At 37.3% G+C, this 18,103-nt stretch overlaps 2 protein-coding genes across 4 annotated transcripts; both read left to right on the top strand.

The window, feature by feature from the left end:
• Positions 1-220: 220 nt before the first annotated feature.
• LOC306864623 (uncharacterized protein) lies at positions 221-13,414 on the top strand. Of its 3 annotated transcripts, none has more exons than XM_079408741.1 (13): positions 221-370; positions 2,732-2,935; positions 3,545-3,634; positions 3,712-3,867; positions 6,459-6,696; positions 7,580-8,418; positions 9,136-9,295; positions 9,454-9,704; positions 9,888-10,020; positions 10,353-10,467; positions 11,333-11,429; positions 11,503-11,773; positions 12,070-13,414. In XM_079408741.1, the coding sequence occupies exons 2-13, from the start codon at positions 2,759-2,761 to the stop codon at positions 12,228-12,230; spliced, it is 2,688 nt and encodes an 895-aa protein (XP_079264867.1). In that variant the 5' UTR covers positions 221-370; positions 2,732-2,758; the 3' UTR covers positions 12,231-13,414. The 3 variants fall into 3 exon arrangements, with proteins under 3 accessions (XP_079264867.1, XP_079264868.1, XP_079264869.1); XM_079408742.1 differs by having other exon boundaries at positions 267-370; positions 2,746-2,935; XM_079408743.1 differs by lacking the exon at positions 221-370 and adding an exon at positions 757-855 and having other exon boundaries at positions 2,746-2,935.
• Positions 13,415-14,011: 597 nt separating this feature from the next.
• cldn11b (claudin 11b) lies at positions 14,012-17,897 on the top strand. Its single transcript, XM_079409041.1, has 3 exons — positions 14,012-14,413; positions 14,663-14,827; positions 16,291-17,897. Exons 1-3 carry the CDS (start codon positions 14,188-14,190, stop codon positions 16,548-16,550), a joined length of 651 nt encoding a protein of 216 aa, XP_079265167.1. The 5' UTR covers positions 14,012-14,187; the 3' UTR covers positions 16,551-17,897.
• The last annotated feature ends 206 nt before the right edge of the window (positions 17,898-18,103 follow it).

Raw genomic sequence — 18,103 nt, forward strand, 5'->3', positions numbered from 1 at the left:
AAATACTGATCATTAACGTAATCTCTCAGTAGCCTAATCGAGAAGCTTTATTATTGTTATGGTTATTAGCTTCACAGTGGCCAAAGCAGCAATTTAAAATATAGAGATGGAGTCTGTTTTGGGTTAAACGTGCACAAATATAAACATTTTATTCCTGCTGCAAAGTGTAGGTACATTTCCTCATATTTTTCAATGACAGAAGCGTGCACGGTCCTCCTACACTGTAAGCGGTGCTGTAGCATTCACCGCCCTGATGAATTTCCATCGCTCTCTACTTTTACCTTTGACGCATTAGGACATGACGGGATTGTAGCAGTCGCTGAAAACGGTCAGTGTGTGATGGGAGAACTACCCTGTTGACTTCGGACAGGTAGGATTATCTTGAACGTAAATCGTAAAAAGATGGATGTTTAGGCAAGGTCTGCGACCGGCTCGGTTGCAAAGGGAGGAGCGCACGCTCGCGCACTGAGCATCATCATTTTCTCTTTTGACTTTCATTTTGTGTATTTCGATGCGCAGCAAGTTGTGCATTTCGTGTGCTCGATAAAAGGCAGCTGCTTTTATATGCATCACGCCGCGCCATAATTTAGGGAAGTGCAGGTCTTCGGGGACGGACAGAGGGCTCTAGCTGTCACTGCACGAACACACGCCCATTTTCAATATATGATCAAAATAATGACCTGCGGAATGAACACAAGACGTAAATGCAGCGACTCTGCACGGCGCCGTCGCATTCAGTGGGCTTTTATCATATAGTAAAAGGAGCTGCGCATTTGTTTTTATTGCGATTTCTGCCGATCCGTTATAGGCCGTCGAAATGTTATGACAAATACGCGGATGTTTTTGGGAATCACGGTGGGTGTTTATAACACATAAACATTGAAAACACGCGTGGCGTCCTGGCACCTGTGCGCGCGGCGCTTCCTGGTATGTGTCCATTAATGTCGTTCAGGTTTCACAGTTATTGCACGGAGAAAGGGTTAAAACCTTCGTGTTCAATAACAACACGAATGCTTCATTTACACTCTGGATTTTTATTTCTATGCCTCGTCTGAAACAAAGGGCAGCGCATTATTCTTCTTCGCGGTGCAGGCATTATATTAGGCTATTATTGTAGCCAAATTGTCTTGTTTTAACCAGAAGTGCTCAGATACTTCAGGTTTGTTCAACTGCGGCCTGGTGTGAGTTCTAATAATAATACACTGTACATTTGTGGTCAAATTTAGGGTAAAATAAACAACTGGCAGCTGTGGATGCCAGAACTGTACTGTAAAAATACAATGATGATATTACAGGCATTACGGGAGGTGATTGTATATTTTACAGTTCCTTACTGTACATATTATTAAATGATGTACTGTTAATATCCAACATATTTGAGCTATTTGACCTATCAAGCATCTGTGGACACTATAGCCCAATTACCCACACAAGCACTTAACACTAGTTACATGATTATTATATATTAATAAAATGCAAAATAATATGCTACAATGTACATGACTAATAAAAAAAAATAAAACAATGCTACAAATGAGTTTGCATTGAAATGCTGCTTTCCCCTTAATTATAAGGTGTTTTATCATTTTTACATAATTAAAAAAAAAAAACATTTTAACAGTATTTTACTGTACTATGTGCTTATTTCTTTAATATAATGTTTTTTAATAAAAAATATGAATAATTCCTACATGTTTTAATGTACATTTTCATGTATTGTCTTTTATGATATAATTTTCACCGTATATGGTAAGATCACTTACAATTGCGTTAACCAATTGATGTTTTTGCTGTAACACTTTGACATTCTTTTTAGTTCAAAATATTTTTTACGGCATAGGTAATATAATGATAAGATGTTACAGATTCCATACTGTTTTGTTCAGTTTTGGTATTTGTTTCTGCACATGCACAGAATTTTAAATGCACAATTCGATCATTGCTTGTGACTGTCTATTAGAGGAAGTCGGATGTGGCATTTCTACTCTATATACTGTACATATATAGCATGCATTAGCACATATAGAATCTATTATAATTCTACTAATAATATAATTAAACACAGTTGATATTCCTATGTCCTGCTGATTGTATTGAATCTCAACTCTTGTTTTAAAGATAATCTGCTGAACAGAATCAACTTATTAGTTAATGCACCTAAAATAAATCCCATGAAATTAAAATATATTTGTTGCTTTTATAATTTATGTAATGTGGTCATTTATTTATTTTTTCATATCATGCATGAAAGTAATCTAGAAAAGAAAGGCCTTTTTCTTATGTATATTTTTATGTATAGTGGTAAAACGTATGTATGTGAATAGTTTTGTTATTTGTTATGCATGCAAATGCACTTATTAAAGCATAATTATAATTGATCTCTCCTGTCACTGATTAATGAAATTCAGAACACCTTTCTGCAAGGTTGTCAGTTTCCACAAAAGTCATGTTCTTCGTTTCATTCTCGTGCAAAGTTTATTTCAAACTGTTTGGTTGACTTAAGTCTCACCTTACATTAGAAGACAGGCCCTGTTAGTAAATACAAGAAAACTGTGGAAATTTGCATGTTCAGCTTGAGTCCCTAGACAAATGACCTGCCTGTGGTTGACATATACTACAGTCAGTTGCACTGGGAAGTGGATTTTACAAATGGCATTAACTTCAAGGTCGATATTTTGACTTGAAGTAAAGTTTTAGTACACATTCATATTTACAGTCAACTGTATTTCAGCTTCTTGTGTCCAGATTCTGTGGAACAATGGACAAGGAGCCCCAAACTAAAGCAGAACCTGCAAAGAGCACAGTCAACACGACGACCACCACAGCGGCGAATCCTTCACATCAGGCCAATGGCGCCCCAAAAACTCCTCCTGCACTCACAACTGTAACCACCTTCCACAATCAACCCACCCCCACCAACAGAAAAGTAGTGCAGGTGTGTTTGCTCAAACCATGGTCAGTTTTGTGTATCATTTCTGCCCTTTGAAAGTGTTGGCCCTTTTCATTAATATTCAAAGTATTTGTGCTGTCAACAAGTTTAGTAACTGTGTAAAATGAATTAAATAAGTTTAGCACCATTAAGTTTCTCTGAGGAAGGTACCGTATTCATTCATCTATTTTAAAAGACCGGTATAAGCACACATGCATATCTTGTTTATCAATCAAATTCATTTGTAAATGAAAATATGATCAGTAAGTAAAAACACAGTTGATATAAGATGAGCTGATTATTCAGAATCCACACTGGGAAAGGAAATGTATATATTTACAGGAACAATTCAGAAAATGCATTTTCATCCAGAGAACATGATTCATTGTTTATAATCAACTGACAAAATAATTATCTGTTAACGGAAACGCCTGAACTGTTATAAGTAGTTGTGCAAGTAGTCCATAACATGTAAAATGTAATTTTAATATAACATTTTGATTGCATATTTATACATCTTTTTATAATACTGTTTGTTACTATTGTTTTTCATCTTTTTGTAATAAAATTAACCACTTTCTTCTATCCTCATAAAACTTCTATCTCTTCCTCCAGGTCAATCTGTCTGGGGACCGACTGGCACCTTCTTTTTCACCAAGTGAGAGAGTCAACCAAGCTTCATCATCGCAGCAGAGCCAAAAAACGGTGTGTGCGACAACATAGAAGAAATAATGCTTGTTTTATTGGTGTTGCCTTGACATGTATTGTTTAATTTCTCTCAGGTTTCTCTGCCCAACACTCCTGGATCAACACCTCTTGTAAGAGGAAACCAGAATCCAAGCACTGCTACGGCCACCCGTAAAATCTCCCCTCAAGCACTGCTTCTAGGGAAGAGCACGAGTACAAGTCAGGCTCAGATGCTTCTGAGGGCCCAGATGGTGAGACAACCTGTGTCATGTCCTATTCTGCAGCATTTTAAGCTCTTCATCATTGCAATTTCAGTTCCTCACATGCACTCTTAACAGTTTTACCCACAATGCAACAGAAGCCATGCCCCCTTTCACACTCAAATGGAAACTTTGCTGGTTTCTCAACTCTTAGTGAACGCAGATATGAAGGGTGTCCTGTGACCCACTGCACTGTTTACTCGCAGTCCTTGTTAATGTTGTATTTATTGCTTGTATCTGCATCAAAGTGCGTAATGTTTTGGACAGAAATCTATCATGCTCACCAAGACTGTATTTTATTTGATACAAATATAGAAAAACTGCATTATTGTGAAATATGACCGCAATTTAAAATAACTGTTTTCAATTTTTCATATATTTTAAAATGTAATTTATTTCTGTGAAGTAATGCTGAATTTTCAGCATTATTTCTCCAGTCTTCAGTGTCACACGATCCTTCAGAAATCTTTCTAATGTGCTTATTTGGTGCTTGGTTATTATCAATTATTATTATTATTACAGTTTAATATTTTTGTGGAAACCATGAAGCCTTTTTATTAAGATTTTTTGGTAAATAAAAAGTTCAAAAGCACAGCATTTATTTGAAATAGAAACCTTTGTAACATTATAAATGTAATTACGGTTCATTTTAATAAATGTAATGCGTCGTTGCTGAATAAAAGTGTTAATTTCTTTTTTTGTTGTCTTTTTTATTTTACTCACCCCAAACCTTTGAATCATGACGTATCACCGTTTCCACAAAAATATTAAGTAACACGGCTGTTTTCACCATTGATAATAAAAAGAAATGTTTCTTGAGCAGCAAATCAGTATATTAGAATGATTTCTGAAGGACCATCTGAAGACTGGAGTAATGATGCTGAAAATTCAGCTTTTCCATCACAGGAATAAATTACATTTTACAATCTATTAAAACATAAAACAGTTATTTAGAATTGTAATAATATTTCAGAATATTTTTACTGTATTTTTGATTAAAAAATGCAGCCTTGGTCAGTAAAACAGGTTTCAGAAAGCAGTTTCAAGCTTAGTGTATGTGCTGTGCACACAGAGCTGATGTCTAGAGGTTGTATTTCTTCTCATATCATGGTCTAGTGTGACCAGCAGGCATATTGGCTTAAACAAGCAGAGGGTTAGTGTCTAGAGGTCTGCACAGTGTGCATGCATGCATGTCTCTGATGAGGACAGATTTTACTCGACCACATCAAAAGCTCTTCACTGTGCTGTGAAGTTCACCATCACACCTACACACCAAAAGCACAACAGGCAGGAAATGACAGCCTTCTATTCTGCACCACTGGGACTTTTTCTTTATCTTTTTACCTTCTCTCTTTTTCTTTCTCTCTTGCATTTCTCTCTTTCTCTGTGCTTGCCACCTGGCAGTTGATTCTAACGTCTGCTGTGCGGTCCGATGTACCTGCCCTCTCCTCCTCCTCTTCCTCCTACTCCTCCTCTTCCTCCACTCCTTCCTCTTCCTCACCTCGATTTCCCTCCACACAGGTGAGCTTGATTATGTCTGATCATGTGATAAAGACATCCGTTCTTCTGAATTTAAAGGGACAGATCACTCAAAAATGATATTGTGTCATCATTGACCCACCCTCCCCCTGAACTAACTTGCTTCCGTATAATGAAAAATGAGAAGTTGAGCACAATCTTTACTTTTAGTCATTTAGCAGACGCCTTTATCCAAAGCGACTTACAAATAAGAAAAAGTAACTAAAACTAAAAGTCAAAACTCTGTAAATACTATATACACACATTTAAGAAAATAAAGAAATGACATAAAATTGACAAATGCATACAACAACATTTCAATACCGAACATTTAAATGAAAACAAAAAAATAAGCTAAAAACAATTCAAAATATTAAAACAACAAAAGGTATGAGTATAATAATGCTTCTAACATAACACTAAGCCAAACACCAAAAAACAACTACATGTATATGTACAGCCACACACATATACATATACATACATATAAAAATAAAATTCTATATATATATTATTTCATTTCCATATAGTATGAAGTACTAAAATTAAATAAAACTAAAAGTGAATAAACAACTTATAAAGACATCAACACTGAGCCTAGCACACATTTTAAAACAACAACAACGACTTACTTACACATAGTAAGAAATGGTTATAAAAACTGAAACAGAAGTGAAACAAGTAGTAGGAAAGAGGAAAAATAGAATCTCTACACAGTAAAAACGAATGGTGACTGATGGGGCTCCAAAAAATGATTTGTTATTATTATTTGCTGAAAATCATCTTCTGCTCTCAAATCTTCTGAAGACTTATATGTGTTTTTTTATACATTTAAAAAATATGGAAAGAGCAGCTCAGATAATGAGTAAATGATGACAAATTTTTAATTTGTAGATGAACTATCCCTTTATTCTATGTAACTTTAATGTATCATATAACTGTAAAGTTTTGTGAAGTTTTCTGAAGTTTTAAATCTGTGTTCATCTGGTTTCTATTACATGTGGTGTTTTTCCAAAACCAGAATTTATGGCATCAATATTTTTCAATCTGTCTCTATTCTTCAGCTCCAGAGTCTGACTCTCCGTCCACCTCCACCTGGCACCCTCACCATCCCTCCAAACTTACCACTAAAGCCTACAACATCAAGCCAACCCCCTCCTCTTTCATGCCCAAGATTACCAACCTTCCATCTGAGACCCAGCCAGCCAGCGAATGCTCCAGGGAAAGATGGAGCTAGTAAGACAGAAAGCCCAGCAGCTCAAACAAAAGTACCCGTTCGCCATCTTACAGTTCCACCTCCATGTAAGTGAAGACATACATATCTTACTCTCCAAAAGATATTCAAAATGCAAATGATTCACTCAAATTTCAAAACAAACTACCATTCAGAAATTTGAAATCAGTAAGTATTTGAAATATTTTTGAAAGAAGTCTCTTCTGCTGACGAAAGCTGCATTTGTTTAATCAGAAATACAGTAGTATTGTGAAATATTATTACAATTTAAAATAACTGTTTTCTATTTTAATGTGTTTTAAAATTTAATTTATTGCTGTGATGGCATAGCTATATTTTCAGCATACATTATTCCAGACGCATTGGCACATGGTCCTTCAGAAATCAGATTAATATATTGATTTGGTGCACAAGAAACATTTATTTTTATCTATGCTTAAAACAGTTGTGCTGCTTAATATTTTTGTGGTAAATATTCATTAATAGAAAGTTCAAACAAGCAGCATTTATTTTAAATAGAATGTTTTGTTACAATGTAAAAGTGTTTACCATAACATTTCATTTTGTGGTGTTCTTGTTATACATGTTACGTGTACTTACTTTAGTAATAACAATAAATTATGCAAAATTACATGTAACTAACTTTAAAACAACACTTATCCTAACCCAAACCATATTGTAAGTACATGTATATTGCAAGTTGTGTATAATTAAATGTATAATTAATTAATTACACAAGGACATTGTAAAATAAAGTGTAACCATCTTATGGTGATATTTGATCAATTTAATCCATCCTTGGTGAACGGTGGTTTACTTTGTTATCAAAAAATAATGAGGTTTTGGGACAAAATGCCACATAAAGTGACCAAAATTTCCAACATATCTCATGAGATCTCAATGTGAGATTATCCAGCTGATTCTTGTTTCTTATTTTTTCATTTTCTCCAGCCCTGTATGCACCTGCACAGGCCCATGCCTTAGCGAAGCAGAAGCTGAACAGCAGCGGTCTCAAGAGGCCCCACAGCCAGATCAGCATACCCCAGCACCCCTTCAATCAGAGGCATACACCCCCCAACTCTCCCCCCGCCACACCAAAGAAGCCTCTTCCAGAGTTAAAGCGCTGCCCGTCCACCCAACCATCCCAAAGCGTGTCAGCGCAGAGCGCTTCAGTGCCCATCACCGTTCCTTCCCCCACGAGGTCTCACCTCACACCCCCTACCCTGACATTGCCCTTGAGGTCTTCCTCACCCGGTGGGTCCTTACTGGCTACAAAACAGCTGCTGAGGATCGCGTTGTCTTCTGCATCTGCCCAATGCACCAACGGCCAATCAAAGACAGCCACTGTGTCCCCGCCCCACGATCTCATCCAATCGAAGCCGCTTATCTCACCTGTGCTCGCTAAACCAGAGTGCCCCACCCAGCCGTTACGGACTCCAAACCCATGCCCACAGCTGGTGCAGCTGTCGCCCTCAAGACAAACCACAGCAGCCACACCTCTCATCACCACCCCACCACTGGCGTCTCCTCAAAGGGCATCCCCTCCGTCTCCAGTCCTGCCCCTGGTGTCTACCAGCAGCATTCTCGCACCTCTGCAGTCTCTTTTAACCCCACAGAGTCCAACACAAACAGCCGAGACATCGAAAGAGCCGAAGGATAGAAAGGAAGAGCAGAAAGAGGGAGATGTACCACAACAGACAACTCCTCAAGATCTGAAATGTCCAGCACCCCAAGAGAAAATCACCCAGCCTGTCACCGTAGATCAGCCGTCAAGTGAAACTACAGAGAAGGTTATTAAATACAGTGCAAGCCTCAAACTTCTTAGGATATATTTGAAAGAATTTTACTTTTTGTGGGTGACCAATATGGATTTTTCAATGGACGATACTATTATATTTAGAGAGAAGTGTGGCCAATTTAATGCTAAAATGACAATTTAATGATGACAAATGTTACATAGATAAATTGCTGAAGTGTAATAAACACAAAATTTGTTCAAAATTGGATTTTGCAAGGGGAAGCACTTGATAACTGTCCAATCAGGCAGTTATAATCCAATGCTCATAGTCTCATAATGGCCAAATATCAAATATCATCTGATTAATACTCATGGGCGATATATCAGTCTATCATTACTTATTAAACTTTATTATTATTACTTTTTTTTTTCAGCAGGGTTATAGTTAATTCAAACTAAAACCCCAAAAAAGTTTGTTACATTTTCCTTATTAAATAAAAAAAATAAACGTTAAAAAAATTCAAATTTATTATATTTCAGCTAGTTGCATTTTCATTTAGTTCAGCTTAATTTTCTAAAAAAAAAAAATTAAATTGACTATAAAAATGACAAAAAACATTACTACAACTAACTAAAATGAAAAATATACAAATAAAAACTTTCTAAATATTAAATAACTATAATAGTATCTCAATGATACTATCGTAATACTGTTTTACAATAATGCTTCAGTGAGTATATGTTGATGTGAACAATCTCTGCATTTCAGGTCTTAGACAAGATGACAGTCTGCTCAGAGGATTCGAGGACTGACAGCCAGATGAAGACGTCACAGAAGAATGAGACACTCTCGACCTCAGTTGCACCATGGCCAGCTGAGAAAGATGACCAGTGTGAGGAAATGTCCACCCAGTCAGACAATCACTCAGGTAAATAGACTCATAGTCTGTAATGAAAAGTCAAATATTTCTCTATTTTAGGATTCGAGATAGTTCATACCTCAGTATATAACTGAGAAGTCTCCTGAAACCAGAAGCAGCATTTATAGACCCTGTTGGTAATATCACAACTGTCTTCATCTTTCTAGCAATTTCCAGCCTGTCTTCTGACATGTCACCCATCCAGTCCTCCATCACTCAGCCATTAGATATGTCCCCTGTGGATAGCTGCTTTCCTCCAAAGTTTCACCCTGTGCTAGAGAGGCCACCAGTTCAGCCTCCCACCGTCAGTCAGATGAAGGCCACAGAGGCTCAGCAACCATCAGGAGCGGCCAAACCTTTGGTTCTAACACACCTGGTGGAAGGATTTATCATACAGGAAGGACTGGAGCCATTCCCGGTAAACAAAATGTCTATCAACCACTGATATCAGCATATTATAATGATTTCTGAAGGATCATGTGACACTAAAGACTGTAGTAATGATGCTGAAAATTTTGCTTTTCTATCACAGGAATAAATGACATTATAAATTGAAAACGTTTATTATATTTGGTAATAATATTTCACAATAATCCCACAGGTGAGCAGGTCGTCTCTGATGGTGGGTCCTGTCCAGGAGTCTGGGGTGAATGGTGTGAGGGAAGCAGAACTCATCCCTTCCGGTTCAGAACCTCCAGAGGACTCCACAGACTCAGATGATGTGGTTACAAACAGTAAGTAAAACACCTGCCTTCTTTTCTAAGTTTGTATTTGTAGTTTATTGCATCATCTTTATAACAAAAATACTATGTAATCTTTAACTAAACAATTTATTGCCACCAAAATCAATCAATATATCTATCTATCTATCTATCTATCTATCTATCTATCTATCTATCTATCTATCTATCTATCTATCTATCTATCTGTCTGTCTGTCTGTCTGTCTGTCTGTCTGTCTGTCTGTCTGTCTGTCTGTCTGTCTGTCTGTCTGTCTGTCTGTCTGTCTGTCTTGTCTGTCTGTCTGTCTATTTATCTATCTTCTTTTAATAATATTTTTACTGTAGATGGTGTCGGACGGTCCCACAAGCTTGTTCTGCAGTGCCAATTTTGCAAGAGGAAAGGCACTGCCCAAACATTCCCGCGCTCCAAACGCTTCTGCTCCAAATCCTGTGCCAAGAGGTACTCCTCCCTTACGTGACATTGATAACACATTGACAGAATAAAATAAACAACCTGACATATTAGCATAACTGACACAATAATGAATGGGTGTCTGACTTGTATTCTGGCACAAACAGCTGTTTCATCAACACCCTTGCAAATATCTCTCTTGCTTAGTGGAGTCAGAAACCACAACTGGAAGGGTCTGAGCATGATTTACTGCATGTTTCTAGAGTTCTCTTCAAAAATAACAGCACGTCAAACACTTTTCAACACCATGCAAAGAGTCAATTTGACGTGTATTTCCATTAGCAGCTTAAAACATTAATAGGCCTTAAGTGTTTGGACACACCTATAAATGTTATTTATGATTGTGACACAGCAATTATCAAACCAAGTGGATTTTATTCTAAAGTAATACAGAACCAAAAAACCTTTAAGAGAAAATGTTTCCAAAAATAGGGATGTTTGGTTCATAGCTAATGTGGTGAACTACAACTGTACTGGACACCTCTATGCCAACTTGAGGAACTAAAAATGACACAACTTGGTCATTGCAAAATGGCTACGTGAAGTTAGCTAAGACAAAAGCTGAATCATTTGTTTGCAGATGCCACTTAGACTGATATTTTGTATCTAATGACTTTTTAGGAGCACTGTATTTAAGTATGGTTGAATAGTGAGTCACACATTCAAAGCTAGTAGCTAGCATTGTCCTAAAATGATTCACACACATACACATACATACTGTGACAGGATGTGGTCATGGTTTGTGATAAACATCAACCCTTGACACACATTACAAGCTGCTAGGCTGATTTTGGTCAGTATGTTGGGCTGACTATAAAGACAGCCTTTGTTTACCTCCTCAATCTTCTTGCAGGTTCAGTTACACCAAACGTTTCCGTGCGCTCAGGCGCTGTGTGAGTGAGGGGGGCCACCGATCTGAGCTCAATGGTGCTGAAGAAAGTTTCCACCAGGTTTGTCTTAGGCCTGTAAAGCAATATACGTGTTTGAGATCTGTGTGCTATACTAAACTCTGTTACCATCTAGGCCAAACATGGGACCACGGAGCAGTGGAGAATCCTTCAGCAGCCGCCCCGCGAGGGTGAAGATGGGACGGCCGCTCCGATGAAGACCAGGCTCCGCAGACACACGGAACAGGAACGAGAGCGAGAGATTAGAGTCAGACAAACAGTGAAGGAGACGAGAAGTGCTCCAACCTCACCCATAGATCCCATGTCTCCCACCGATATCTCCCCCTATCCAAAACCGGCTCAGTGGTCGGTGGATCAAGTGTCAAGCTTTATATCCAATTTACCAGGTACAAAGAATCTATCTAGATAGATCTGTCCCTGTCTGTCTGTCTGTCTGTCTATCTACCTATCTGTCTGTCTGTCTGTCTGGCTGGCTGGCTGGCTGGCTGGCTGGCTGTCTGTGCTATGCCTGTCTGTCTGTCTGGCTGGCTGGCTGTCTGTCTGCCATCTGTGCTATGTCTGTCTGTCTGTTAGCTAGGCTTTCTTGAGCTAACATTACATTTACCTTGACAAACTTTTTCCAAACTTAGTTCCATTATGTGAATGTTAGCAGTACTGTTTTAAACCACCTCAATTATCTCAGGGTGTCAAGACATCGCAGAATCCTTCAGAGCCCAAGAGATCGACGGGCAGGCCTTGCTTCTTCTGACCGAAGACCATTTGATGAGCGCCATGAATGTAAAACTCGGCCCCGCTCTCAAAATATGCGCCCGCATCAACTCCCTGAAAGAAGGTGGAAGATAAAGAGAATGAAACAGAGACACAAAAGAAGCTAGGTATATCCTTGTGGACCATAAGAGCACTTGCCAATAGAATAGAGCCATTTTGTGCACTTTAATCTTCAGAGATTTATGCGATAATTTCATTGTTATGAGAAAGCTTACATGTATTTGCTTGAACTAAACTAGCAAAATCTTACAGTTCTTGTAAACTTAGCCTCTGTCTGAAAGCATGGTAGCAATATAATGGTCTCAGTCTGTGAGCGTTTTACAGGACGTATATTTAATCGCAGTAGGAGGGAACTGTTAGTGTCTCCTTTTTATGTATGGGTAATCATGATCAGGGTCAATGATTTTATATTTTTGGCTGAGAGCAAAGGAGATCACTTCCTGTGTCAGCGCGGAGAGGTTTGACAAGAACGGAAGTGCTGTTATTGTGTGCATGTCCCATTGTATATATTTTCCTATCGTATTCCATATGTATACATGTATAACAATGCAGTGTTCTGTGTGTATAAATGAAAAAAAATGTTTTGTGAAGGATTTGTAATATTTAATATATTTGTCTTCTAAGGCTCTAGAAAGTACAAATGCAAATCATTTCAAGTTTATAAACATTTTTAAATGACGTTTGAGATACTGACATAAATGACATTTTGTGAAATCTCCGCAGTGGTACTGTGTAAATCAGACTGTCAAAGAATAAGACAAGAACAAGGTACCCGAAGGCAATCGTTTTAAATCAAGGCAGTGAAAAGGTGCCTTTTTTATGAGACCTTATGAAACTACTGTAGGCATTTTGCTGAGGCAAGCTATGTACTAGATTGTGTCATCAAGTGTTGTTTCTCATTGTTACATTACCTTTCTTGTGCCACTTTTGATTATTTAATTAAACCAACTACATTTTGTTACGGAACTTTGAGTTGGTCATTTATTGCACACATTTCTTTGTCAATTTTATTTTATTTTATTTTGTCCTTTTACAGGTGGACCTTCAACAGGTGGCAATGTGTTCAAATGTTTGGGGTCAGTAATTTTTTTTCTCTCTCATTTTGTCCAGCAAGAATGCATTAAATTGATCAAAAGTGGCAGTAAAGACTTTTACAAAAATCTATTCATCAAAGAATCATTAAAAAATGTTTCATGGTTTCCAGAAAAATATTTAGTAACACAAGTGTTTTCAACATTAATAAATGTTTCTTGAGCAGCAAAACAGCATATAATAATGATTTCTGAAGGATCATGTGACACTAAAGACTGGAGTAATGGCTGCTGAATGGCTGCTTGTCATCCAGGAAAAATTACATAAATGCAATAAAATCTAGTTTTTTTTTTTTGTTTGTTTGTTTGTTTGTTTTTAATCTTACTGACCCCAAACATTTGAACAGTAGTGTATAAATCTGTTTTCTGTCATTTAGTAAGGGTGGTTTCTCTGAGCTTGGTATGAGTCATCATAAAGTTTATGATGTCTAAAATTGGTCTTGGACAGCATAGTATCATCTAACCCACTAGATGGCATTCACATCCAAAATAGTAATTTCATACTTCCTCAGAAAGCGTCTTTTTAATTTGTTATGGTTGATACAAAGTGCTGTTGTAGTTTGTGAAATATTATAACGATTATTTAATTTGTGAATAAGCCGAAAAATATGACATTGAGAGAGTATTGATAAATAAAAGATGTTTAATAAATCAAAGATGTTATTCTTCAAGCTCTGAGGGAAGGCGATTGTGACACATGTGGATGTGCTTTCTTCTGATTGGTTGAAAGTTCTGGTGGGCACGACCACTATAAAAAGTAGATTTGCCAAATGGATTGTTTTTCACAGTCCATTCTCAAACTGTTAGTATGCTAATCTAACTCTCCATAGTTTAGGATCAGTGCTCTTTAAATATTTTTTTATGTTTTTGTATTAGTTTATTTCTTACTTGAATACCATAAACATTTTCTCTGCGAACACATTTCTGTATATTCGGTCAGAATGTCCCATAGCTGTCGTCTGCTTTGTGGATTTTTAATGAGCTGCATCGGATGGACTGGTATTATAATAGCGACCTCAACAAACGACTGGGTGGTGACCTGTAAATACGGCATGCACACCTGCAGGAAGATGGATGAGCTGGAGACCAAGGGCTTGTGGGCAGAGTGCGTCATCTCTACTGCTCTCTATCACTGCATCTCACTCAACCAGATCCTCGATATGCCAGGTGAGAAAGAGCTCAACATATGTTCATATTTATTAAAATCATTATTTTGTTTGCATGCATTATTTTTTTTCTTCCGATTTATAGAATTTAAACAAATTAGCATTTAGTTTAGTTGTTTTTATTTGTCAGTAATGTGCTTTTTTTTTTTACTCTAGAATATTATTTGAGTTGAAAAGTTCGCAGGAATTATTATTAAATATTAAAAATTGTATATACGTGCCCTGCATTTGTTGTTGTTTTTGTGTGAAGCTTACATCCAGACGTCTCGCGCTCTGATGGTCTCCGCCTCTCTGCTGGGTCTGCCGTCTCTGGCGCTCGTGCTGCTTGCGATGCCGTGCGTCAAACTGAGCCAAGAGACTGAAGACACCAAACACAGACGCGCAGTCCTGGGAGGACTTCTTATACTGTTCATATGTGAGTTATTAGTGAGAAATATATTAGGGTCATCCTCAGGAAAAGGTGTCATTCACAACTCAACAATATGGTCATTTCTTAAAGGGATAGTTCACCCCAAAAAGTCTTTTATTCACTCAATTGTTGCTCCAAAATCTGTTCACTTTATTTGTTATAGAACGCAAAGAGAGTCAATAATGTGTCGTTCGCTGTTTTCAATGAATGAAAGTTTAAAATAATATAAAATTATCAAAAAGGTTGTTCTGTGAATTATATTCTAAGTCTTCTGAAGTCATATAGGATAACTCTTTTTGACGAATAGAGGAAAGAGTCGTTATATAAACAGCGTGTGAACCTGAGGGCTGGATCAGTCATTTATGATTTATATCAGTCAATTCATTGAAAAGATCTACCTCAAAAGAACAACTGTATCACTACTTCACTCACGCCAAGAAGAATTATGTTCAATGAATCTGTCATTTCAATTTTTAAGTGAATTGTCCTTTAAACTATTTACTCAATCCTAAATTTGTGGATTTTACAGTTTAAAGTAGCACTTAACACTATTATAAATAAAGGTTCTTTATTATCTTCTATGGTTTCATGAAGAACCTTCAATATCCATGGAACATTTCCACTGCATAGGTTTTTATAGTGGTAAAACATGCTTCAGATTAATAAAATGTTCTGCACACTAAGAAGAATGGTCCACTGAAAGGTTCTTTGGGGAACCAAAAATGGTTCTATGGCTTTGAGGCATAAAACCCCTTTTTTAAGTGTTAAGTACACTTATTCAACCCCATCATAGTAAACTTGGTATTTACCAAAACCCATTTAACCAATAACACCTGAGCACCATTTCTAGAACAGCCATGGTACCATTTCCTGCAAAGGACCCATTGATATATTAGTCATGAACTTAAACTAAAGCTATTTGTTAAATTGTTGAAAATGTAGCAGTTCTAAGCAAAATGCTAGATGTTGTCCTCTGGTTGTTCATATCCTCTCTAAAGTCAAGCTTTCAACATACAGGGCTGAAAATGTCCTTGACTGAAGTAAATGTAAAACATCCAGAGATTTCCTACATCCTGTGGGAAGAGCCAGTCATGGTCAACTGTCCGACCCATTTGTACAGGTGGCTGGTTTAGAGTTTGCTAGTTTTTTTCTGTAAACAACACAAATAATAAGGTGTGGTCGCATTTACAGTTATTCAGCCAAGTTTCGTGGATGAAGTGCAGTAATTTCTATGAGAATCTACTCTTTCTGGAATTTTGTGTGGGGGTGAAAGCTTTCCACATGCAAATTTCATATCAGGTTTAATTGGTCAAGCAAATTTGATACATTGAGCCACAGAAACCTGCTTGGATTGAAGGTCACTTCTGTCAAGCATCGCTTCACCGTTGCTAATGTGACCCATTGTAAGACAGTTTGCTATTCTCCATGATTCTGGAACTACATTATAGTGGCCTTCCTCTTGTTTTCAGCTCTGTGTGGGATGGTGTCGACGGTGTGGTTCCCTATCGGAGTGCTTCACGAGGACGGCCTGATGTCGTTCGGATTCTCCCTGTATGCTGGCTGGGTCGGTTCAGCACTTTGTTTTTTTGGCAGCTCGGTGATGATTTGTTGCTCAAGGGGCGACAGCCCAAGTCAAAATCCTGAAAACCGCTACTACTACTCAAAACACAGCGGAGTTACCAACTCCGGCCCTTCTATTAACAGTCATGCCAAGAGCGCACATGTGTGAGAGTGAAGACACACTGGATAGGACCGCAGGCTCCTTACCTCAAAATCTGAACACACACCAATCAAATATGTGAAGAATTCGTTTTCTACTGCCATGGTTTGACTGCAAACATGTGGAGATTTCAGTGGAAACTTCGCTAAAACTCACAGACGTTTGAACATTAAAGGCTTTGTTTGAACAGACACTGAAAAGAATTCAAAGGGAAACAGTTCTCGATTCCCTAGGCATGTTTTTCATGGACGTTTGTGAGTCAAAGTATTTACACAGTATTCATTTTGCTCCTATAGTTAACTTTTTTTTTACTTGTGTAAAAGTTGTGCATATAAGCTTATTAGTTAATGCCAGCATTTAGGAAAGCATGTACACCCAGACAGACAGACAGACAGACGGACAGGAAACCTGTGTGGTTACAAGACCAGATGTCATCTGCACTGTTTTCCTTATCTCCTCACAGCTTCCTGCACACAACCTCCTAGGAAGTCAGCATTTGAAATTTGAGAAAAAATATCTGTAAGAGGATAACCGGTCATTTTTCTGGTCTCATATGGTTGGTGATTGATTTATTGTGGTGATGTATGGGGGTTTGAAGACATGAAACTACCGTCCACTGTTATGCATATAACTTGTTCAAATTGTCATGTAATGTATCTAAATGAAAACATGAACTCGCAAAATATTGTTAAAGCTGATGACACAAAAAATACACAATTTGTGCTTGTAAAATATATTAATTTTAATATTTCATTTTAAATATATTTGTATATTCTTTTCAAACATGTAACTCTTGATCTCTGTGTATATATAAATGTGTTCTGAATCCGAATGATTTTATGCACATAGCTGTAGGGAAGAAATGTAAATATCCTCGTGCAAACCTAAACAAGGGTGAAACCGCAAGAGTAAGACATTTCTACAAACCAACATCGAAAGAATTTGATATCAATGTCGCAAAATATTTTGAGAACTATTAAGCTTTCTCAGGGAGCCAATCATAATATTTCCTCTTGAAATTCAAGGGAGAGCTTGAGGTTTTAGATCAAACACAGCTGTGGAGATGATGTAAGGTGAAAAGTCCACTCAATGCATCTACAGAGGGGTTCTGCTCACGTAGTGACAACTTGCATCAATTTTAGCTTTTAAGAGTCATCCTGACTTTTTATATGGAGAAGACAAAGGCATTGCTTTTAGGATCAAAGTATAATGAAAACGTGAATTTAAAACCAACACTGAAACAGCAGCTCACATGAGAAAGAAATACTAATTCTGTTCAATATCTAAGCAAGCGTATATTTGATTTTAGAAGAATAACATTGGAGAGGGGCTACTTAAAGGCACTTATGAAGCCTCAATAAAAAGGAAAAAAAAAACAGTTTTAAACATCCCTCTAGATAATCGCTGATCTGTCACAAGGTGCAACTGCATTTTAACAAGTATCTGTTCAAGAACAAATATTTTTAAGTTCACTAAGAAATACACTCAAAATGTTTTAATAATTAGCGAGACATGATTAACAACACCTTCAAACCTAGGTTTGTTCCTCTCAAACAAGCACA

This window comes from Barbus barbus, assembly GCF_936440315.1.
Source record: "Barbus barbus genome assembly, chromosome: 46".
Taxonomy (NCBI): Eukaryota; Metazoa; Chordata; class Actinopteri; order Cypriniformes; family Cyprinidae; genus Barbus; species Barbus barbus.

What these genes read in the sequence shown, in the direction of transcription:
- cldn11b (XM_079409041.1), top strand. Translation starts at nt 14,188, where the DNA reads ATGTCCCATAGCTGTCGTCTGCTTTGTGGATTTTTAATGAGCTGCATC. An exon ending in CCAGATCCTCGATATGCCAG is followed by an intron (nt 14,414 to 14,662) that starts GTGAGAAAGAGC and finishes TTTTGTGTGAAG; the next exon opens with CTTACATCCAGACGTCTCGC. An exon ending in ACTTCTTATACTGTTCATAT is followed by an intron (nt 14,828 to 16,290) that starts GTGAGTTATTAG and finishes TCTTGTTTTCAG; the next exon opens with CTCTGTGTGGGATGGTGTCG.
- LOC306864623 (XM_079408741.1), top strand. Translation starts at nt 2,759, where the DNA reads ATGGACAAGGAGCCCCAAACTAAAGCAGAACCTGCAAAGAGCACAGTC. An exon ending in CCAACAGAAAAGTAGTGCAG is followed by an intron (nt 2,936 to 3,544) that starts GTGTGTTTGCTC and finishes CTCTTCCTCCAG; the next exon opens with GTCAATCTGTCTGGGGACCG. An exon ending in CTGAAGAAAGTTTCCACCAG is followed by an intron (nt 11,430 to 11,502) that starts GTTTGTCTTAGG and finishes GTTACCATCTAG; the next exon opens with GCCAAACATGGGACCACGGA.